At 39.8% G+C, this 18805-nt stretch overlaps 1 protein-coding gene and 1 pseudogene across 4 annotated transcripts in view; one reads left to right on the top strand and one right to left on the bottom strand.

Moving 5' to 3' along the window:
- Positions 1-12172, bottom strand: part of LOC105544739 — a 97370-nt pseudogene extending 85198 nt beyond the window's left edge.
- Positions 11915-18805, top strand: part of UGP2 (UDP-glucose pyrophosphorylase 2) — a 53647-nt gene continuing 46756 nt past the window's right edge. Inside the window, exons 1-2 of one of the 4 annotated variants that reach the window (XM_011987297.1) lie at positions 11925-12211; positions 13544-13604. Coding sequence is in view for 2 of the 4 variants with exons in the window: in XM_011987293.1 (XP_011842683.1) it covers positions 13399-13444 (46 nt within the window). In the remaining 2 variants the exon portion in view is untranslated. Of the gene's footprint in view, positions 12212-13062; positions 13212-13331; positions 13445-13543; positions 13605-18805 lie in introns of those variants that run through there. The other 3 variants (XM_011987294.1, XM_011987295.1, XM_011987293.1) reach the window with 3 other exon arrangements.

Here is an 18805-nt window from a genome sequence, read left to right as displayed (position 1 = left end):
ACATACACATATATGTTTATTGTGGCACTATTCACAATAGCAAAGACTTGGAATCAACCCAAATGTCCATCAGTGACAGACTGGATTAAGATAATGTGGCACATATACACCATGGAATACTATGCAGCCATGAAAAGGGATGAGTTCGTGTCCTTTGTAGGGACATGGATGAAGCTGGAAACCATCATTCTCAGCAAACTATCACAAGAACAGAAAACCAAATACTGCATGTTCTTAGTCATAGGTGGGAATTGAACAATGAGATCACTTGGACACAGAAAGGGGATCATCACACACCGGGCCCTTTGCGGGGGTGGGGAGGGATAGCATGAGGAGATATACCTAATGTAAATGACGAGTTGATGGGTGCAGCACACTAACATGGCACATGTATACATATGTGACAAACTTGCACGTTGTGCACATGTACCCTAGAACTTAAAGTATATAAAAAAAAAAAAAGTATCCTTTCACTTCCTTCCATTTCCCAAATACCATGGGCTACACCAGTACTTTTACATTGTTGATATTTGTATTATTTGCTCTGTTAGAATAATTTTCTTGTGCAGTTTGTCTTAAATTTTGTCTTTTATTTTGAAAATTAAAGATTTTTTCAGCATTATAATTTTGTAAGTCTTATTCACTGCAGAATCAAGTGGTATGAATGGACGTGTGAGAAGAGAAATGTAAACTGTGTTATTTAATCTGCTCCTATTGAAGGAGAATGTTCTAGGTGTCAATGTCAAATGGATTTTCTTTTCTTATTATGTCCATTGATTACTCATAATAATGACACATTTTAGTTCATTTCATCTTCAAGCCATGGCTCATATAATTTTTTTGCCTTTACTAAAGATTTTAATTATATTTCTTCTGTCTTGATGACGAGAAGCATCATCAGCATATCATAAAGATGATTACGGTTTTAATAATGCTGTTTCATAAAGTAAATGTACTTTTTTCTTAAAGCCATTCTCTGAAATCTTCCAGCTTCTTGTCTTATTATTATCAATTATCTTGATGGCCTAAATATTTGTGGTCCTTAAATATCTTTTTATTGCACACCTACAACAGATTTTTACTGGAACCGCATTACTGAGATCTCCTTACTGGGATCTCATGTTCTCTCTTCAGTTCTCTTCTTATTTTGCTAGAACATTTCCTTAAGCAATTTTTTTCCCCTGAAATGGGTAAAAAGTCAAAAAAAGGTGAGAACGTCTTTAATTTATCCTCATCCCTAAATGTTTTGTTTGTCTATAGAATTCTAGGTTCAGAATAATTTTCTCTCAGAACTATAAAGATACTGCTGCTTGAATAATCTAAAAATAGTCATCTAATAATCGATGTTGCCAATAAATGACAAAATTCAATCTACTTTAATCTTCCTATCACTCTACTGCTCTTATAAGGGTAACTGACAACTTTTGTTTGGCTGACTCTTTTTTCTCTCCACAGTTAACTGAGCTTTCATAACTGGCCATATCTGATACTCTCCTCTCTGGGCTCTATAGCACACATTATCCTGGTTTTCTTAAATAATTGGCTATTCTTCTTCATTCTCTCTCAGTTTTTCTTTCTCTATGTGACCTCTATATCCACTTTTCTATTCTGTGTCTTCTCCCTATATGCTCTCATCCATTCTCATTGTTTAAAAACGATATGCTGACAATTCCTAAATTTATATCAGTTGGCTAGATTTTTTTTCTGAGTTTCAGACTCACATCTTTAAATATCTTCTTGACCTCTGTCTTGTCCGTCTCCTAGGCATTTCAAAATTAAAATGGCCAAAATGAATCTCTTTCTCTAAATCTGGATCTCCTTCACCCTTTACCACTCAAAAAATGGTCCTATGGTTAACTGTTCCCCTTGACTCTTCATTTTCATTCTCTCCTCCTAACAACTCCCTCTCATCTAAGCCATCAGTAATTCCTGTTATTTCCACTTTCAAAATATATCTCTAAACTCTTAAAAATGTAAATCAGGTCATGTCAGTTCTCTGTTTAAAATGATTAGATTGCTTTACACTGCATTTAGGATAAATTTAAAACATATACAGCTAGCCCTCCAAACTAATGTCTTGCCTCTCCAAACTAATGTCTTGCCTCTTGCCATTCTGCACTTATTCATTTCCTCACTCCAGTCTCTTTCTCCTAGAATACACAATGCTCTGTTTCAGAGCCTCGGTTCTTGACTTTCTATATGGTGTACTTGCTCCTCAGGTCATTATATGGCTGATCTTTTTTCCACTTGAGACATAAAGAATATCTTTGTCAATATACACACTGCCACCACATCTTTTAATGAGTGACACTATCCTTTTATATTGATGCTAAATGTATTTAACATAATTTAAATCCCCATATTAGTGATATTTGAATTATATCCTCGTTTTTAAACATTTAAGTAGTTTTTAAATGTTTAAAATGTTTTTAAACTATTAAAACAATGCATGGAATATTTGTGTATATACAGCCAATATCCAAATCAATATATTTAAATCATGTGTAAAAATAGATTTTAACATCAATCTTTTTCCATTTAAAGAATCTTCAGAACTGTAGAGGAAAAGCAGATCTCTGAGTTTGGGGGCATTGATTTGACAAGGAAAGTGATAAAAGGAGATCTCTTCCTCAGAAGGATTTGGAGAATACAGTTTAGAGGTGAAAAATGTGTGGGCTGAAAAACATAGTCCCATTGTGGAAAGATGTAGAGCAGTTCTGGGACTAAGCAAAGAGCCACTCATTTAAGTGTGGTTTGAGTGGTTTGAGTTTTCTTTGATACTACAATTACAACATCAATTAACTTTTACTATGTATCAATACACTGCACTGGATATAGCTTATCTGGGTAATCCTTCTACTACTCTTACCTAGTTCACTCATGTGGCCAGTTTGACTCATTAGGCAGTTTAACGAGAGCTGGATAGCCTAAGATGGGCTACAACGCATCTGGCAGTCTGTTTGTCTGTACTGTTTGGTCTAGGGGAGCCTCAACTGGAAAAACTCATCTTTACTTCATGTAGCTTGTCATTTTCCAGCAAGTAATAATGGCCTTTCTCATGCAGCAGTCTCAGGTCAGTATTCCAAGGCACGGGGTTGAAAACTGAAAAGCTTCTTGCGGCCAAGGCTTAGAAGTCACATAACATTACTTCTGCTGTATTCTATTGGTCAAAGAAAATCACCAGGCCAACATAGACTCCAGGTGTCGGAGGGGAAAACATTCCACCTCCTAATGGGAGGAGTGACAAAGTCACATTGCAAAAGAGCAAGGGGCACAGGGATGGGAAGACTTGTGGCCATCTCTGCAAACAATCTATTACTGCAGGACTTGCTTAGAAGTGATCACTTTTGTGTTACAAAAGCACATTTATAAGTTGATTATTTGCCATTCAAAACATGTTTCCAATAGAAATAATGGGAAAACTCTAATATACACCTATACAGTACTCTACAGTTTTTAAATTCATTCACAAATATCTCATTTGATAATTCACTGAACAAATTTCTTTTGAGTGCCTATTATGTGTCAAGCACTATGATATGCTCTGGGGATACAAGAGAGACATGGTCCTTGCTCTTAAAGAGCTTATAGTCTATGGAGGGGAAATAAATATTTAATAAGTAATAATAGTAAATCAAGTAATAACAATAACTTAAGATTAATGTTATGACACGGCAATACAGGGAATAATCATTAGTTGAACTTATACTCTGTGCTAACAGAGTGAGAAGATCTTTATAATAACTCAGGCTAGGCACAATGGCTCACACCTGTAATCCCAGCACTTTGGGATGCTGAGGTGGGAGGATCACTTGAGGTCAGGAGTTCGAGACCAGCCTGGCCAACATAGTGAAACCCCGTCTCTACTAAAAATATAAAAACTAGCTGGGCATGGTGGCAGATGCCTGTAATCCCAGCTACTCGAGAGGCTGAGGCAGGAGAATCGCTTAAACCTGGGAGATGGAGGTTGCAATGAGCTGAGGCTGTGCCACTGTATGCCAGCCTGGGTGACGGGGCGAGACTCCATTTCAAAAAAAAAAAAAAAAAAACCTCTGTATCATATTATATAATAACTCTGTCTCTGTCTCTGTCTGTCGAGACAAGCTATTAGTTGTCATTCTCATCTTTAAGTGAGGAAATTAAGGTTCATAAGGTTATCCAAGTACTTTATCCAAGGTTACTCAGGTTCTAAGTAACAAACTTTGAAATTAAAAAACAAGACCTATTTTCCAAACTCTGCTTTTTCCAATGTACTCCTCTGCTTCCCTAGACACCAATATGCGAAAACAGAAAAAACACCAATAAACTAAAACCAACCGACCAACCCTTACGTGATGGTACATACTTTGTGGAGATTCTTTTGAAGAGACTTCAGTGTTTACAGTTTCAGAGACTGACCATGTAATATATAGCATACCTAGAATATCTAGGAATATCTAGGAATACCTAGAATAATCTAGAATATCACCCATAATGTTGAGGAATTTTGCTTACTTCCTAACTCTTTCTAGACCCAGAATCTAGAGTGTTATCACTTGGGTTCACTGGGTTGAGAAAAAGCCATTTAAAAAATAATATAAGAAAAGGTTCTTTAACATGACAATCTAAAGACAGAAAAAGAATTTTAGATGAGAATGACTAAAGTGAATTTCCACTATAGAAAGAACTATAGTATGGTCAGTTTACTAAGCAATGAACTTAATCAGGAATATATACACTTTGCTTGGCCTCAAATTCTTTTTAGAATAAGAAAGAATATAAATTATAAACAAATATGTGAACATGTGTAAGTGTATGCCAACATATATATATACACACACACACACACACACATATACACACACATACACACCAAATTTCAAATAATCATCAATATGGTTTTAGCACTGTTTTATTCCTTCTCACTAGGAAACTGGTAAAACCTTCAGCCTAACATGGCTTAAGCAAAGGTCTATCTGTATTCTTTTTTCTTTCATTATCCTATTACTCCATTTGTGACTTTATCTGGTCTCCATCTCATGCTGGTCTATGTTAGAAAGGCTTACATATCAAACAGCTGAAAGGCTCTCAGTCTGTCTGTGATGCTCCAAATTCAGACAGTAGTCTTCAATAAATTTATTTCTATTACTCAAATAGTCTGTTTTTAATTTGTTGCTATACAGATCCATGCAAAGCTAGAACTTCAGTAAGTTGCTGACCTCTAACATTTTCTTTGCAAACTCTTGTTGTAAGTCATCGATAATTGAGAATGGCCTCTGTCTTTCTTCCAGTACTGCTCTCTGCTCCAAATTCTCATTTTTTTTTAATATGCTGCTCAGCAGTTGTAAGAGAGGTAATATAGACCAGAATTTTCTAATTATATGTTTTGAATGACTTAAAGCTGTGAAGCATGATATTGATCCTTTCAGACCTGGGGCACACAAGTTGGGAGCCCCTGGCCTGGCTGCATTCCAGCTGCTAGCAGCATTTACCAGAGCTTCCTGGAAGGTGGCCAAGAGGAACAGCACCTCTACAGGGAGAGTGGATGATGAAAAACATCTAATAATTCCAAAGGCCTCTTATCCAAGCTGAACAGTGGTATGTTCAGCCGCTGGTTCCTGAAGTAGATGTCCAGATAATGGAATACCTACCTCCTTGGCTGTGCGCAGCAACATTGCAGCCAACATGGAGGTCCTGGATGGTGCAGCTCTGCTGGCTCTGAAACTCTGATTTCATAGATATCGAATATTTTTTGTGAGCAGCTGAAGTGCCCTTTTTGTGGCATCCAAAGTAGTTTTGGTCTGACTGATCCAACAATGCATGCATGTTTTACAAATTAAAGCTTCACCATTATTTTAAAGTACTTTATAGAAAAAAGTACCGCTATTCATTATTGGCATTTTGGTACTATCTGGATTTTTTTTTTAAGCTGTGTATTCTTACTGAAACTAAAAAGAAAAAAAAAATTGAAGTGCAATTTAAAATGGCGCCAGAAGTCAGGTGTGGTGGCTCACACTTGTAATCCCAGCACTTTGGGAGGCCAAGGTGGGCAGATCACTTGAGATAAGGAGTTTGAGACAAGCCCGGCCAACATAGTGAAACCCTGTCTCTACCAAAAAAATACAGAAATTAGCCAGGTGAGGTGGCAGGCCCCTGTAATCCCAACTACTTGGGAGACTGAGGCAGGAGAATTGCTTGAACCTAGGAGGCGGAGGTTGCAGTGAGCCGAGATTGCACCACTTCACCACAGCCTGGGCGACAGAGTGAGACTCCATCTTAAAAAAAAAAAAAAAAAAAGAAGAAGAAGACAGTATTACTAGAGAACGTCGGTCATTAAGAGATTACTTGTCCCTGATAAAGGCCTGACCATTTGCATTCCTCCTGTTTTGATGGAGAGGGGCAGCAAATCAACCTCCAGAAACCAAAGGGAGAAAATTTTCCTCCCTGTGGATTTTTGGAGTCAGATAGCCTCAGTTCAGATCCTGGTTCTGTCACATAGTAGATGTGTGATCTAAAAAAAAAAAAACAAAAAAAACCAAAAAAAAATTAAATTAAATTAAATTAAATTTAAAAAAATAAAATGGCACCAGAACTTAACATTAACATTCCATATTTTTCCTGTAGTTTTTTTCTCTAAATATGACATTCCTCCTCTTTTTCATTCTAGAGAGAAAAAAGTTACCTTTTATTCTCTAATCATATTATCCATTTAATGACATAGAATTATTCAATTATTTAATCTTCACCCAAAGAGCAAAGAGCAGTCCTGAGAATCTTCTCTGTATTTTATTTTTATTTTTTGAGACAAAGTCTTGTTCTGTAGCCCAGGCTGGAGTGCAGTGGCACGAACTCGGCTCACTGCAACCTCTGCTTCCCAGGTTCAAGTGATTTTTGTGCCTTAGCCTCCCAAGTAGCTAGGATTACAGGCGCCTGCCACCAAGCCCGGCTAATTTTTGTGTTTTAATAGAGACTGGGTTTCAGCATGTTGGCCAGGCTGCTCTCAAACTCCTGACCTTAGATGATCCACCAGCCTTGGCCTCCCAAAGTGCTGGGATTACAGGTGTGAGCCATTGCACCCGGCTGAGAATATTCTTTTTAATATTTAGTTAGATTGGTGGGTGTGAAATGCTTAAAATAAATTCCCTGAGACTAAGTTAGGAAACAGAAGTTCTTTATCCTTCCCTTCCCAGTGGTGGCACTGGCAGGAAATTTAATAAACTAGACCAGAGGCAGAGATGTTCAGAAAACCATCAAAAGTCGTTTGATGGAATATACAACAGGGAATCTTTAATATAGTTGAAAGAGGGAGAAAAAATAGAATTAAACTGAATGCTTTTCTCTTTCACAGCTCTTCTCTATGAGGATTTCAAAGTCAGTAAGTAACCTGATCATCTGTACATATATCACTACAGTAAACCAAAATAATATTTATTCTATTCATGAGTTCGGTAAAAGGTGGTTTATTTCTTATGAGTTTTTTTATCTTTTCAAATTATAATCACATTACAATCTATGCTTGTTAAAAACCCTGAGACAATATAGGATATTCATTTATGTTTATTCCTGGGCCTATTCACTAAAGGGAATGGCTCTACTGCCTCTATAATCAAAGGGGCGGGCACGATTTGGAGATACAGTTTTGCACATGACAGAAATACAACAACCTCATGGGTGTCACCATTTCTCACCAACACTCTCCTCTGGGGAACATGCAGAACAGACTAAACAGAAAACAAAATAGTAAGGACCTGCTTCCTTCAACTTTCAAAGGAGAATCTAGAGGGGAATTATTGATAAACATGAACAATATAATGCATGTTTTGATTAAACATGCTTGGGAGCCTAATGACTTTTAAAACCACTTAGAAGATTGGTTTACGAACCATTAATTCACAATCCATAATGTGAACTAACTTCATTTTTTTAAAAGCATCTCAGTTATTTGAAATAACTGCTACTGTTCTGATGTAAAAGTTATATAACTCTCAAATATAACTTAAAAATCATACTGTGAACAAACGGAAGGATATTTCAAAATTTAAATTCACAACTTGTTTCAGCAAACTTCCTGGTTCATTAACAACAGGGTGTTGGCAAGAGGAAAGAATGAAGTCTTTCTCTTCCTCAAGTATTTGGAAACCCATTCATTTTTAAACAACTCGTTCATTAGTAGTCCATCTCATAGATATAATTTGATATCTTTTTCCAGTTAAGCCTGTTTGGTTACCTTTTTACTCAAGTGAAATACCCTATTGTTAGATGTAGTCAGTAACTGGCAACTGCTCACTGAGTAACAGTAGCCCCTTTTTCCTCTCTCATGTGGGTGGCCTAGGATTTAGATGGGTACAGACGGGAGCCAATATTGAGTATGGGCAACAGTCCAGTGGATAACTGTTGCCTGGTCTCTTGGCTAAACACGTTGGGCATGACACAGAAATTTTTATGTCTGTTACATGTTCACTCAAACTACACTGCTTTATTTTCTTGAATGTAGAGGATAGGATAGGACAGGCAAGAAAAAAATAAAAGACCACACATTGATAATCTGTACACTTATTTGATACTTTAACAATTCCTAAACCACTCCTTATTAGATAATGCTCATGGGTAGTTAGCACAGCTTATTGTAAAGTCATCAGGACATCTGCTGCTATTATTCTTATACTTTGGCCCAGGTTCACCTCCTAGGTGGAAATAACTGAAACTTAAAAAACCTTATCTCTAAATATAAACTTTTTATGTTTTATATGGCTCTCAAAGAGTAGAGAGTAGGCGTGGGCCTGTGGCTTAAGACTGTAATCCCACACTTTGGGAGGCCGAGGCGGGAGGATTACCTGAGGTCAGGAGTTCGAGACCAGCCTGGCCAACACGCCGAAACCCTGTCTCTACTAAAAATACAAAAATTAGCCAGGTGGGCACTTATAATCCTGGCTACTTGGGAGGCTGAGGCAGGAGAATCCAGCTACTCAGGAGCCAGAGGCTGCATTGAGCCGATATTGCGCCACTGCACTCCAGCCTAGGTGACAGAGTGAAACTCTATCTCAAAGAAAAAAAAAAAAAAAAGAGTGGAGAGTAGAATACAACATTGTGAGTTAAAATGATTTAGTGGCACTAAACTGGTCATTCAATATATACTTATGGAATGTTCGCTATGTACCAGACACCGTGCTAAGCACTAAATCTAAAAAGGCACCAAAAAAGATGCTTAGAAATAGGACCGCACACATGGTTTCCTTGTTCTTGATAGAAAGTTCCTGACTAAAGCAAAGGAAAAAGATATGGTGAAGTTGTTATACATCTCAGGATATGGGACTGGGTAAACCAAACTGAGTTTCCTCAAGTTTCTATGGGAAAGTAGAAAGAAGGAAGAAATTATAGGCAGAATTTGTATCATCCTTGGATGGTCGCATATGGAACCAGACAAAAACTGGCTTCCAGGCTTTCTTTTTAATTCACAATCCATTTCACTCCAGCTCCTTAACCCTGCACACACTCTTACCAGCTCCCATCTTCATTCTTTTGATCCCCCCACCCCAAGTTTCTGCAAAGGTAAAATCTATAAATCTACCGATGTTACAGATTTCTAATGATACAGATTATCAACATCATGCACCTCCAAGGGATATTCCAGAGTAGTATCTTATGAAAAAAAGGATTAAAGATACACACACTTGCCCAGAGAAAGCAATTTTTCAATGACTGAAATACATAAAGGGAAATAGGTAACTGCTTTCTAAGCATGCCTTTGCTCCATGGCCATCAAGAACTCCACCTCTTTCTTTCCTATTGTCACATGATTTGTCAAGTGAGGTTGTTCTTAGTGGCTCTGAGAGAATGGGAAGCTCGTTTACAAAGTGTTTGTGGGTTAGAAATTTAAATTTATACCGATGTATAAAGAAATTTCATTTTATAAGGTAGTTTAGAAATATTTGGAAATTCGGCTTCCAGAGTGCTACTTCTCTAAGAACTAGTGACTGAGTAGTTATAGGGGTAACCACTGTAGATGGGTAATTAGTTACTTTTTGGAGCGTTCTTGAGGCAGCAAGTGTACAACAGCCTTTGGTACTATATATCAAAATTTAATCACTCATAAATCAAGATGTCATTCTTAGGTATCAACAAATGCTCTTGCTGCAATTAAAACCTATTTCCTCTTTAATCTTCTGTGAAGGCAGAAAATACAGTAACTGATCATCCTTTCTTATAATAAACCTTGTATAATTAAAAACTAGCCAGGCACGGTGGCTAATGCCTGTAATCCCAGCACTTTGGGAGGCCGAGGGAGGCGGATCACAAGGTCGGGGGTGGGGTGGGGAGGCGGGGTTTGAGACCAGCCTGGCCAACATGGCAAAACCCCGTCTCTACTAAAAATACAAAAATTAGCCAGGTGGTAGCCAGGTGTGGTGGCACGAGCCTGAGGTCCCAGCTACTCCGGAGGCTGAAGCAGGAGAGTCACTTGAACCCGGGAGGTGGAGGCGGCAGTGAGCCTAGACTGCGCCATTGCACTCCAGCCTGGGCAACAGAGCAAGACTCTGTCTCAAAACGAAAACAAAAACAAAAACAAAACAAACAACGACAAATAAATCTCTTCATTGTCCTTTATCTTTTTTTTGCAGGCTAGGTAACTCTATGTGGCCCAAATCTTTTTGGTAGTATTTTATTTTGGTACTAATGCTTATTGGTAAAGACTGCTTTTTCAGTGCTGGAACAATTTTTGTACCGTAAACAAAGAATGCAGAGATTTTGTTAAGATCTTCAGTCTCCAAATGCTGTTATTAAACTGTAGACATCTGGATTTTAGACACTTCTTTGGTTTTGTCTGGGGAAAATTCGTTTTATGGCCGAGAGGTTTTCGAGTGTAATCTTTTTGGATTTCATGTAAGAAACACAGTACCAACGGTTGTCATTCTCTAGTATAACAAAATTTCACTAGCCTTTTCTGTGTTGTTCTAGTAACATTTCCATATGAAGACGTGAAACCAAAAAATCAAAGTTCCTTTGTTTAGACAATGAGTCATTAAAAAATTCTCACTTTACCTTGGTTGATTAGTGTTGCCCAAAGCCTCAAACTCTTCTGTAATTACTGTACTTGTTTATTGGAGGCACTTAAGAGAAGGCCTGGCAATTCATTGGTCCTGGTGCCGGCTATTTGAGTCTTAAAGTGGAAATGTAAAGTCTGAAATGCACTCGCTGCCAGGCGCACTGAGTCTTAGGTGCAGGTGGGGTTGGTGATACCAGGTGTGATTTGACAAGCCGTGGGCTGGCCCTGTAACAGTCCCCAGGCTGGTATCAAGTTCCGTGTAACATCCTCTTTCCTTGAGGACTTCAAGAATCTACCAAAAGAAAAGCATCTCTTGACGAGTAACTTAAGCCAGTTTCATGTTGAATAGAAAAGTAAATGCCTATTACAGCAGAAATCTCTACAGGATTAGGAACTGGGGCAATGGGGATGGTGGTGGTTCCGGTGAGGGAGCCTTCACTTGTCACTTTCAATGCCTAAACCCTCCTTTTGTTAGCTGGCCCCACACAGGCCACTGCCTACGCCCTAACGCATCCTCACCTTTCCCCAATCAGATGTGATGAGGGGAGCAAGCGTCCCCTGAGAATCGTCTGGGCTCCCTCGGGACAGCTGTGGTGGGGAGCTCCGGCTCTATCCGCAGAGCTTTCTTCAGTCCCTAGTCAGCGGGAACCTTTTTACCGATTGGAAAAATAACCAGTCGTGCTCAGGTGCTCTCCCTTACTGAGATATACCGGCGAGGCTTCCCTGGCCGCAACGCCGCCGTAGGGGCCGCTCCCAAGCGCGGGATCCCAGGGTACTGCTCATTGCCCAACTCCGACGAGCTCCCAGTTGCCGCAACGCCCCGCCCCTTGCCACCTCCGCACATCTCATTGGCCAGAGCCTGCGTCCGCCTCGGCTCCTGACTGGTGGCTGCGCCTGTCGGTCTGTGCGGCAGGGACATTTCCGCATTGAAGGGGCTCCTCCTAATGGAGGGGGAGGGGAGGTGTTTAGGCGAAAGTGGGGGCTTTGGGTGTCGGGAGCCGGCTGACGGGTGGACAAGGGGGGCTTAGCAGCTGGGCTGCGACCGTTAGCGAGGGGCTCAAGGTGTGCATGTGTGAGGGAAGAGGGAGAGAGGGAAGGGCGCCTCAGAGGTGACTTTCTCTCAGCCTGCGAGCCTTCTTCCCGGGGCGCCATAAACGCCCCCAATTTCCCAGCTGCTAAAGGAAGAGGAAGGTGGGTCTCGCTGGCGGCTTGAGGAGGGGCGGGGTTGGGCTTCCGGCGACCCCCTGGATGGGTGTGTTTCCCCCCTCTCGCTGGCCCGCTGTGTAGTCTCAGAGGCGGAATTTGGGATTCTGAGGAGCGCAGTGCAGGCGGGGCGAGAATATGTGGGAAGGGTCAGGGCCCTTCCTTGGGATTCCCGCGCCGGTGCACGGGTCTATCCCTAGCCGGTTACCCCTTAGTGTCCGCTCGGGGGAGGGGCAGCGTAGCCTTCGGCCCCTCCCGAGGAAAAGCTGCGGCCAGGTTTCACTGCTCGAGGCGGGAAGGCAGGGAGCTGAGGCCCCGACGGGTCGGCCCGCCAGAGCGTGGAATTGGTAGCGCCTCCTAGTCCCAGGATATTTATGGCTGGTGAAAATGGTTGCACTGCCCCCGCTTGCCGGCCTCGCCCGCCTCCCCGACCCCTGCTTGGGCGGGAGCCGCTGTTAACCGGGGTTTTCGGGGGAAGCGGCTTGGGGCTGGACGGCGGCGCGGGGAGGGGGCAGCTAGGGGCGCGGCCTGCCAGTGCCTCCTGCAGTCCAGCCCCGAAGGGCGTGGGGACTTGGGGGCGGTGAAATAGCCGCTGTAGGTCCGCCTCTTTCATTGATGAAATTTAAGTTCGTGTGGTTTTACCTTTTCCGGGAGTCTCCAGCTGGCCCTCATTTGTGTCAGGAGCTTAGGAGTTCCCAAGTCCACTCAGTCGCACCAAGTTTCCATCTTTTGGAATTGGAGAAGGAATTTCTTTCTTTTCTTTTTCTTTCTCTTTTTCTTTTTCTTCCTTTTTTTTTTTTGAGCCAGTTTTAATGGCTTTTAATAAATACTCCCTTAAGTAGTTAAATATAGGAGGAGAAAGAATACGTCGGTTGTTAAAGCGGGAGAGGAGGAGAGACCTGCCCTATAGCGTGACTCCTCTAGAAAAAAAAAAAAAAACAAACCGGAGTATTTTACTAAACCCCTAAAATGTCGAGATTTGTACAAGGTAAGAAATGCTGCTGCTTATATCCCGAGTTGCTTCAGCCGAATTTCGGTACTGACAGTGGAGAGGTTGGTGGGTGGTTTGGAAGTGGAAATGTTCATTTGAGATAACATTTGCGAAACCCTTTTCGTTGAATTGTCATCTGAGCTGCCTTGAGCTGCTGGGTTGACGTTCCAGACACGTATAATTTATGCTCCTGTACCCTGCTGGGTTTAGTTTTGCCTCCCTGAAATCAGGTTAGTAGTACTGTCGCTCTTCTGGATAGTGGCTGTAAGTGATAAAACAGGATTTTGGCTGCTGATTAATCTTGTTCTCTTTTCCTGGTCTGTGTCAAGGTACCTGTGCGTGCACGCAGACGGGAAGGGCTGGGGAAGCGGGAGGATTGGGAAAGGCCAGGTGGGTTTTGCTGGGACTGTTGGGGAAGCTTTAGTGTTCGCTTCTACTCCGTTTGTGCGTACGTGGTTTGCGTCTCAGATTCACTTATTGCGAAACCGGGAGTAGCCCGAAGAAGCTGGAGGTCATTTCAGCTGGAGAAATGACTTTGCTGCATTGCTGTGTTTATTTTTTTCCTTTTTTGAACTATGAAAAGATGATTAAGGTTTCTTTCAAATTTGAAAACTGTGCTCTAAATTCCACATGTGTATTAAAAAAGGGTTAGGGAATGCCACAACTGAGATTATCAATGACATTGTGTGTATGAATGCATGTGTGTACGGTGCACTCATTGAAATTGGTGCTGCCATAAACCTTTGACACCAGTTTGTAGCATGAGATTTGCCTTCTGGTATGCAAGTAAACTCTTTACTTGTAGGCTCCAGTGTGTGAAAGCTTCAGCCATCTTGATGAACACACAGCTAGTAAAGTTCACAAACACTTACTGTGCTTCCTGATAAATGTAGGTGTACTTTTGGGAAAAAAAAAAGTTGTGTCAGTAATGGCCATCATTTGACCCTGGGAATAAAAATGCCTTTCTGAGTTCTATATCACTTTATTGAGTCTTCTTTAAATTTTGTGTGGTAGATTAAAGAGAATTCGACTGCCTGTGTTATTATCGAAACAGATCGAACACTATGCTTGTCTTTAGCACTAAGCTCAGAAATGTCACTTTTTATTAGACTTCCAAATTCATGTTATACCTTATATGTGGTAAGAGATGCTTATGTTCTGATTGAGTAAATGTCTTATTCAAGAAGAGAAAGGCAGAACTGTTAGAAACGTACTGGTTTTGTAATAACAATATTCAGTTACCATAAAGGCGGTATTTTGCAAGAATATGCTAGGTAAAAGTGGACAAGTTACGTCTCTTTAAAAGTTAGAAATATTATTAAACCCAAGATGTTCCATGTAGAGTTATACTTTAGAATAGGTTGCAGAATTGGCAAGCATTGACTGATTTCACAGCCTTTGCTTTGTAAGGCCAACTGTCCTCAGGAGATTCAAAATCAAGTGGTAAGAATGCTGTGTATGTTTGTCATTACTTTGTCATCCACTTTTTTAAAAAAACTTTTTATATTTTGGAATACTTCTGGATTTATAGAAAAGTTGCACATTTGTCAAAACTTAGAAATTAACATAGGTACATTACTGTTAACTAAAGACTTTGTTCGGATTACTGTTGCCATGATTCAATCCTAGATACCAGATTGCATTTAGTTGCCAGCCACTTTTTTTTCTTTCCTTTTTTTATTTTTTCTTTTTCTTTCTTTCTTTTCTTTTCTCTTTTTTTTTTTTTTTTTTTGTCAAGGTCTTACTGTGTTGTCCACGCTGGAGTACAGTGGGTATTCACAGAAGCAATCATAGTGCACTACAGCTTCAAGCCCCTGGGCTCAAGCTGTCCTCCTGCCTTAGCCTCCTGAATAGATGGGATTTAGGCATGTGCCATAGCCTATGGTTGCCATACATTTTTACTTTAAATGGTAGTTTTCCTTTTAAGATGGGCAGTTTTGCACAAAAATATGACACCTCCTCAAAATCTTTTGACATGAATGTGCTCCTGTTTATCGTTGTTTAAATTTTGTACAGTGTGAGCCCTCTACATGTTTAACTCTGCTGCTGTTATAAATGATAAACCTCATTGACAAATGACACAGCTGTCTCCACAAAAGAGCTTTCAAGTATAAGGGTTGGAAATTTTGGTTTTGATTTTTTTTTTTAAGCAAATCAAATTCTTTGATCTTTGCTGCAGAAAATATTGATATTTCCAATCACTGACACTTAGTAGTTCATGCTCCTTCACAGGGGAGTTAACAAATGTTAGGTTTCTAACTATTTTTTTCATGAATTTTCTCATTAAGCTTTATTAAGAGTCCTGAGATGTAGATTTTTAGCCTGCCCTTACAGGTGAGGAAAACTGAGTATCTTGTCCAAAGTTCGCAGCTTGTATAAATCACTGAATTTTTTTTTTTTTTTTTTTTTGAGGCAGGGTCTCACTTTGTTGCCCAGGCTGGAGTGCAGTGGTGTGATCACAGCTCACTGCAGCCTTGATCTCCCCCACCTCAGCCCCCTGAGTTGCTGGGACTACAGGTGCACACCACCATGCCTGGCTACTTTTCTCCTTTTTTAAAGAGACGGGCTTTCCCTGTGTTTCTCAGACTGGTCTCAAACTTCTGGCCTTAAGTGATCTTCCAGTCTCAGCCTCCCAAAGTGCTGGGATTACAGGTATGAGCTGCTAGCGCCCAGCACTGAAATTCTTATGTGAATGTGTCTAAAACCCTTGTCCTTCCTGACATCTTTTGTTGCTTCTAACATTAACAACTGTGGAAATGGCCTGTTTCTCCAGCTAGACTGTCAGTTCCCATTGGGCAAAGATAATATATCCTTGGGAGAAATACAGTGTTTTGTAAGTGGTGGATACTCTAAATGAATTTGTCATGGTTAACAAATGAGAAGCCCATTTAGCACTTTCCATGTACTGTTTAGTAGGTTATCTTACATTTTTGGTTGTAGTTTCTATAACACTTCTTAGATTACATAGATGTTGAGAAAGATGGAAGGGTACAGACTTAGATTTGAATACTGTTACTAGCAGGTGATCTTAGACACATAACTTTCAAACCTCAGTTTCTTCTTAGATAAAAATTGGGCAGTAATGCTTATGCCTCAGGGTTATTGAGAAGCTGAAATGAGATGAACTCTGTGGATGTGCTGGGCACATATTAGGTGGCCAGTCAACTTTACTTTTCTTTCCTGAAATAATGGTGGCCTTTCAGATAGCATTGCCACGTGAAATATAACATGTCATCTACAGAACTAAAAAAAGGCAGGTATGACAGTTCTTTATTTTCCTATTCCAGGTTTCATGTTCAGGCCTAGGTGTTACTATGTTAAAAAAACAAATGTGCAAGGGTGGGGCAAGGTAAAGTTTGGACAATGTGAATTTGGTTTTAGTTTTTATAACCGCTTAACTTGAATACAAGTTGGTAACAGTTTTCTTTTGAATACAGTGAACACATTTTTTTTTTTTGAGCTCTTACTATATGTATAATATACTATATTAGGATTTCTGGCATATCCCTTATGGTAGGCACTGAAGTTGAGCAGATCTGGGCATTACACCTAAGTGTTGTGTACACCTGTTTTGAATGTAATGGAATGGTTGCTTTACTTGGCTTGTATCTCTTTCTCCAAATCTAGGCATTGTGCTTTACAGGAAAGCCGCGTATCTCCATCCTCAAGCACATTGACCATAGACTATTAGGTGGAAATGTTCAGTTAATAAAAATATTTAGGTAGGCAGGAGAGTTCTTAGTATATATTTCTTAGCCAAAAAAAGGTTCAGGTTTCTTTGGCCACATTCCCAAGTCTCTGTCCCTCAGGCACTTAAGATTCCTTCTCTTAGGAAGACCTTTCTTTACTGGATCTGCAACAGAATTCCTAGCTATTCTGCTGTTGAGTCACCTTCTGCTGGCTTGTGACATTTCTTCTGCTTCTGGTTTTCCTTACCCCAGGGATTGTTCCAGGGCCCCAGTTATTTTAAATGAATCTGTTCCCTAGCTGAGTGAGAAAGGGGGCTCCCTGTCATAGTTGAAGGTACCAGGGGCGGGGTCATCAGCAGCTGTGGGTTTTTGTCAGGTTTGTCAGTGGGTGCCATTTGGAATTTTGCTTTTAAAAAGTTCTCAGAGTTTTGGGGTAATCACTCTAAATGTTTTGAAACTTAATTAATAGTGAAGAGACTAATGTTGTCTAGCCAGCTAAAGCCATAATGGATGCTTATGCTCTAATATTAGAGGCACTGTTTTTTTTAAAAAAATGGTTTTAAATATGCCATTATCTATCTAAATTATGTAAAAATGCCCCTAATGTTCTTAAATTAAGGTACGTACTTACATTTCAGGGAAAGCCATTTAAGTACCTCTGTCACTTAAAAAATGCTTGAGGCCTATCAGCTTTCCCATTTGTTAAAATTCTTTTCGTAACTTTTTCAGTGACTCCTATTTGGTAGATGGCAGCTAGCCAGGGAAGATTACTGAGCTAATTATAACTGCGTGAGGGGGCTGGGGGGGGGTCTCTGAGGAATACAGAGATGAGAAGCATTCTGAGGCCTGGTTCCTCCCAAATCCTTAAACCAAATTTAGCCTGTTGCTGATTATTTAGATGATGAGGACACTTTTAGCACAGGGATAGTGGCATGGATTTGAGTAAGGACAAGAGGCATGAAAATAATGACCAGGGCATACCCCTCATTTTTTAAAGATCTGATTTAAGATTTATTATGTTGTTTGAAAAGAAGGGTTTAGTTAAATTCGGTCACAGTTATAAATGTAAAAAAAAGAAAATCCTAAAGAAATTTAAAACGAAGAATTGAGCTGATGAAAAGTGTTGACTGTCTTCCAACATGGACCTTGTAATCTCTGTGGTTAAATTGTCCCTGTTCTTGCTAACTCAGCCTTTCTTCTAATAAGATGGATGATTTTCATTTGTGAAAGTCTATTGAGGAAAAAAAATTGATGAGGGACATTCGAGAAACTGGAAATATTAACTGGTATACTTTTGGGGAGTACCATTTTAATATTCTGAATAAATTGAAAAATGACCTTAAAAGGAGATTACTCTAAGGTGTTACTTTAGTCCATAGGTATTTTCTTGTAATATTGCTTCACAGAGACTGTTCCCTTTGTCAGTATGTATTATTTTTCCCTTCATAAATGAATTGTAGCAAGTTTAATTAAAGTAATGGGATACTTAGATTGTGTAAGGAACATCAGTTGGCTTAATAATGAAAGTGTTTCAAATAAAAGAAAATATACTGTAGTTTCCTAGTTCCCACCAAGTTTTTTGCAGAAGTGTAGGCATTATGAGTTCTCAGAAAGTTAGCCATATTAATTACTGAAAAGTTAAACAGATATTTGAAAGTCAACCTGGATTATCTGTGAAAATGAAGAAGAGTATGTTAACTTTCTGTAATACCATTCATCCTGATGTCCAGCATTTATACTGTTGGAGAAAATTCCAGCAATATGAATAAATTAGTAGGGCAAGTTCTGTGGCTTGGGAGTTAATGGATGAGAAAATATGATTCAGTTACTACTTTTTTGGTTGGACAGAATCTCTTTAGAAGACAGAGTTTTTCTAAAGACTATTGCCTTTTTGACATAGCC

Source organism: Mandrillus leucophaeus, unplaced genomic scaffold (genome assembly GCF_000951045.1).
Source record: "Mandrillus leucophaeus isolate KB7577 unplaced genomic scaffold, Mleu.le_1.0 Scaffold307, whole genome shotgun sequence".
Classification (NCBI taxonomy): Eukaryota; Metazoa; Chordata; class Mammalia; order Primates; family Cercopithecidae; genus Mandrillus; species Mandrillus leucophaeus.
Note: the sequence above shows the minus strand (reverse complement) of the source record. Positions and strands in the feature narration are given on the sequence as shown.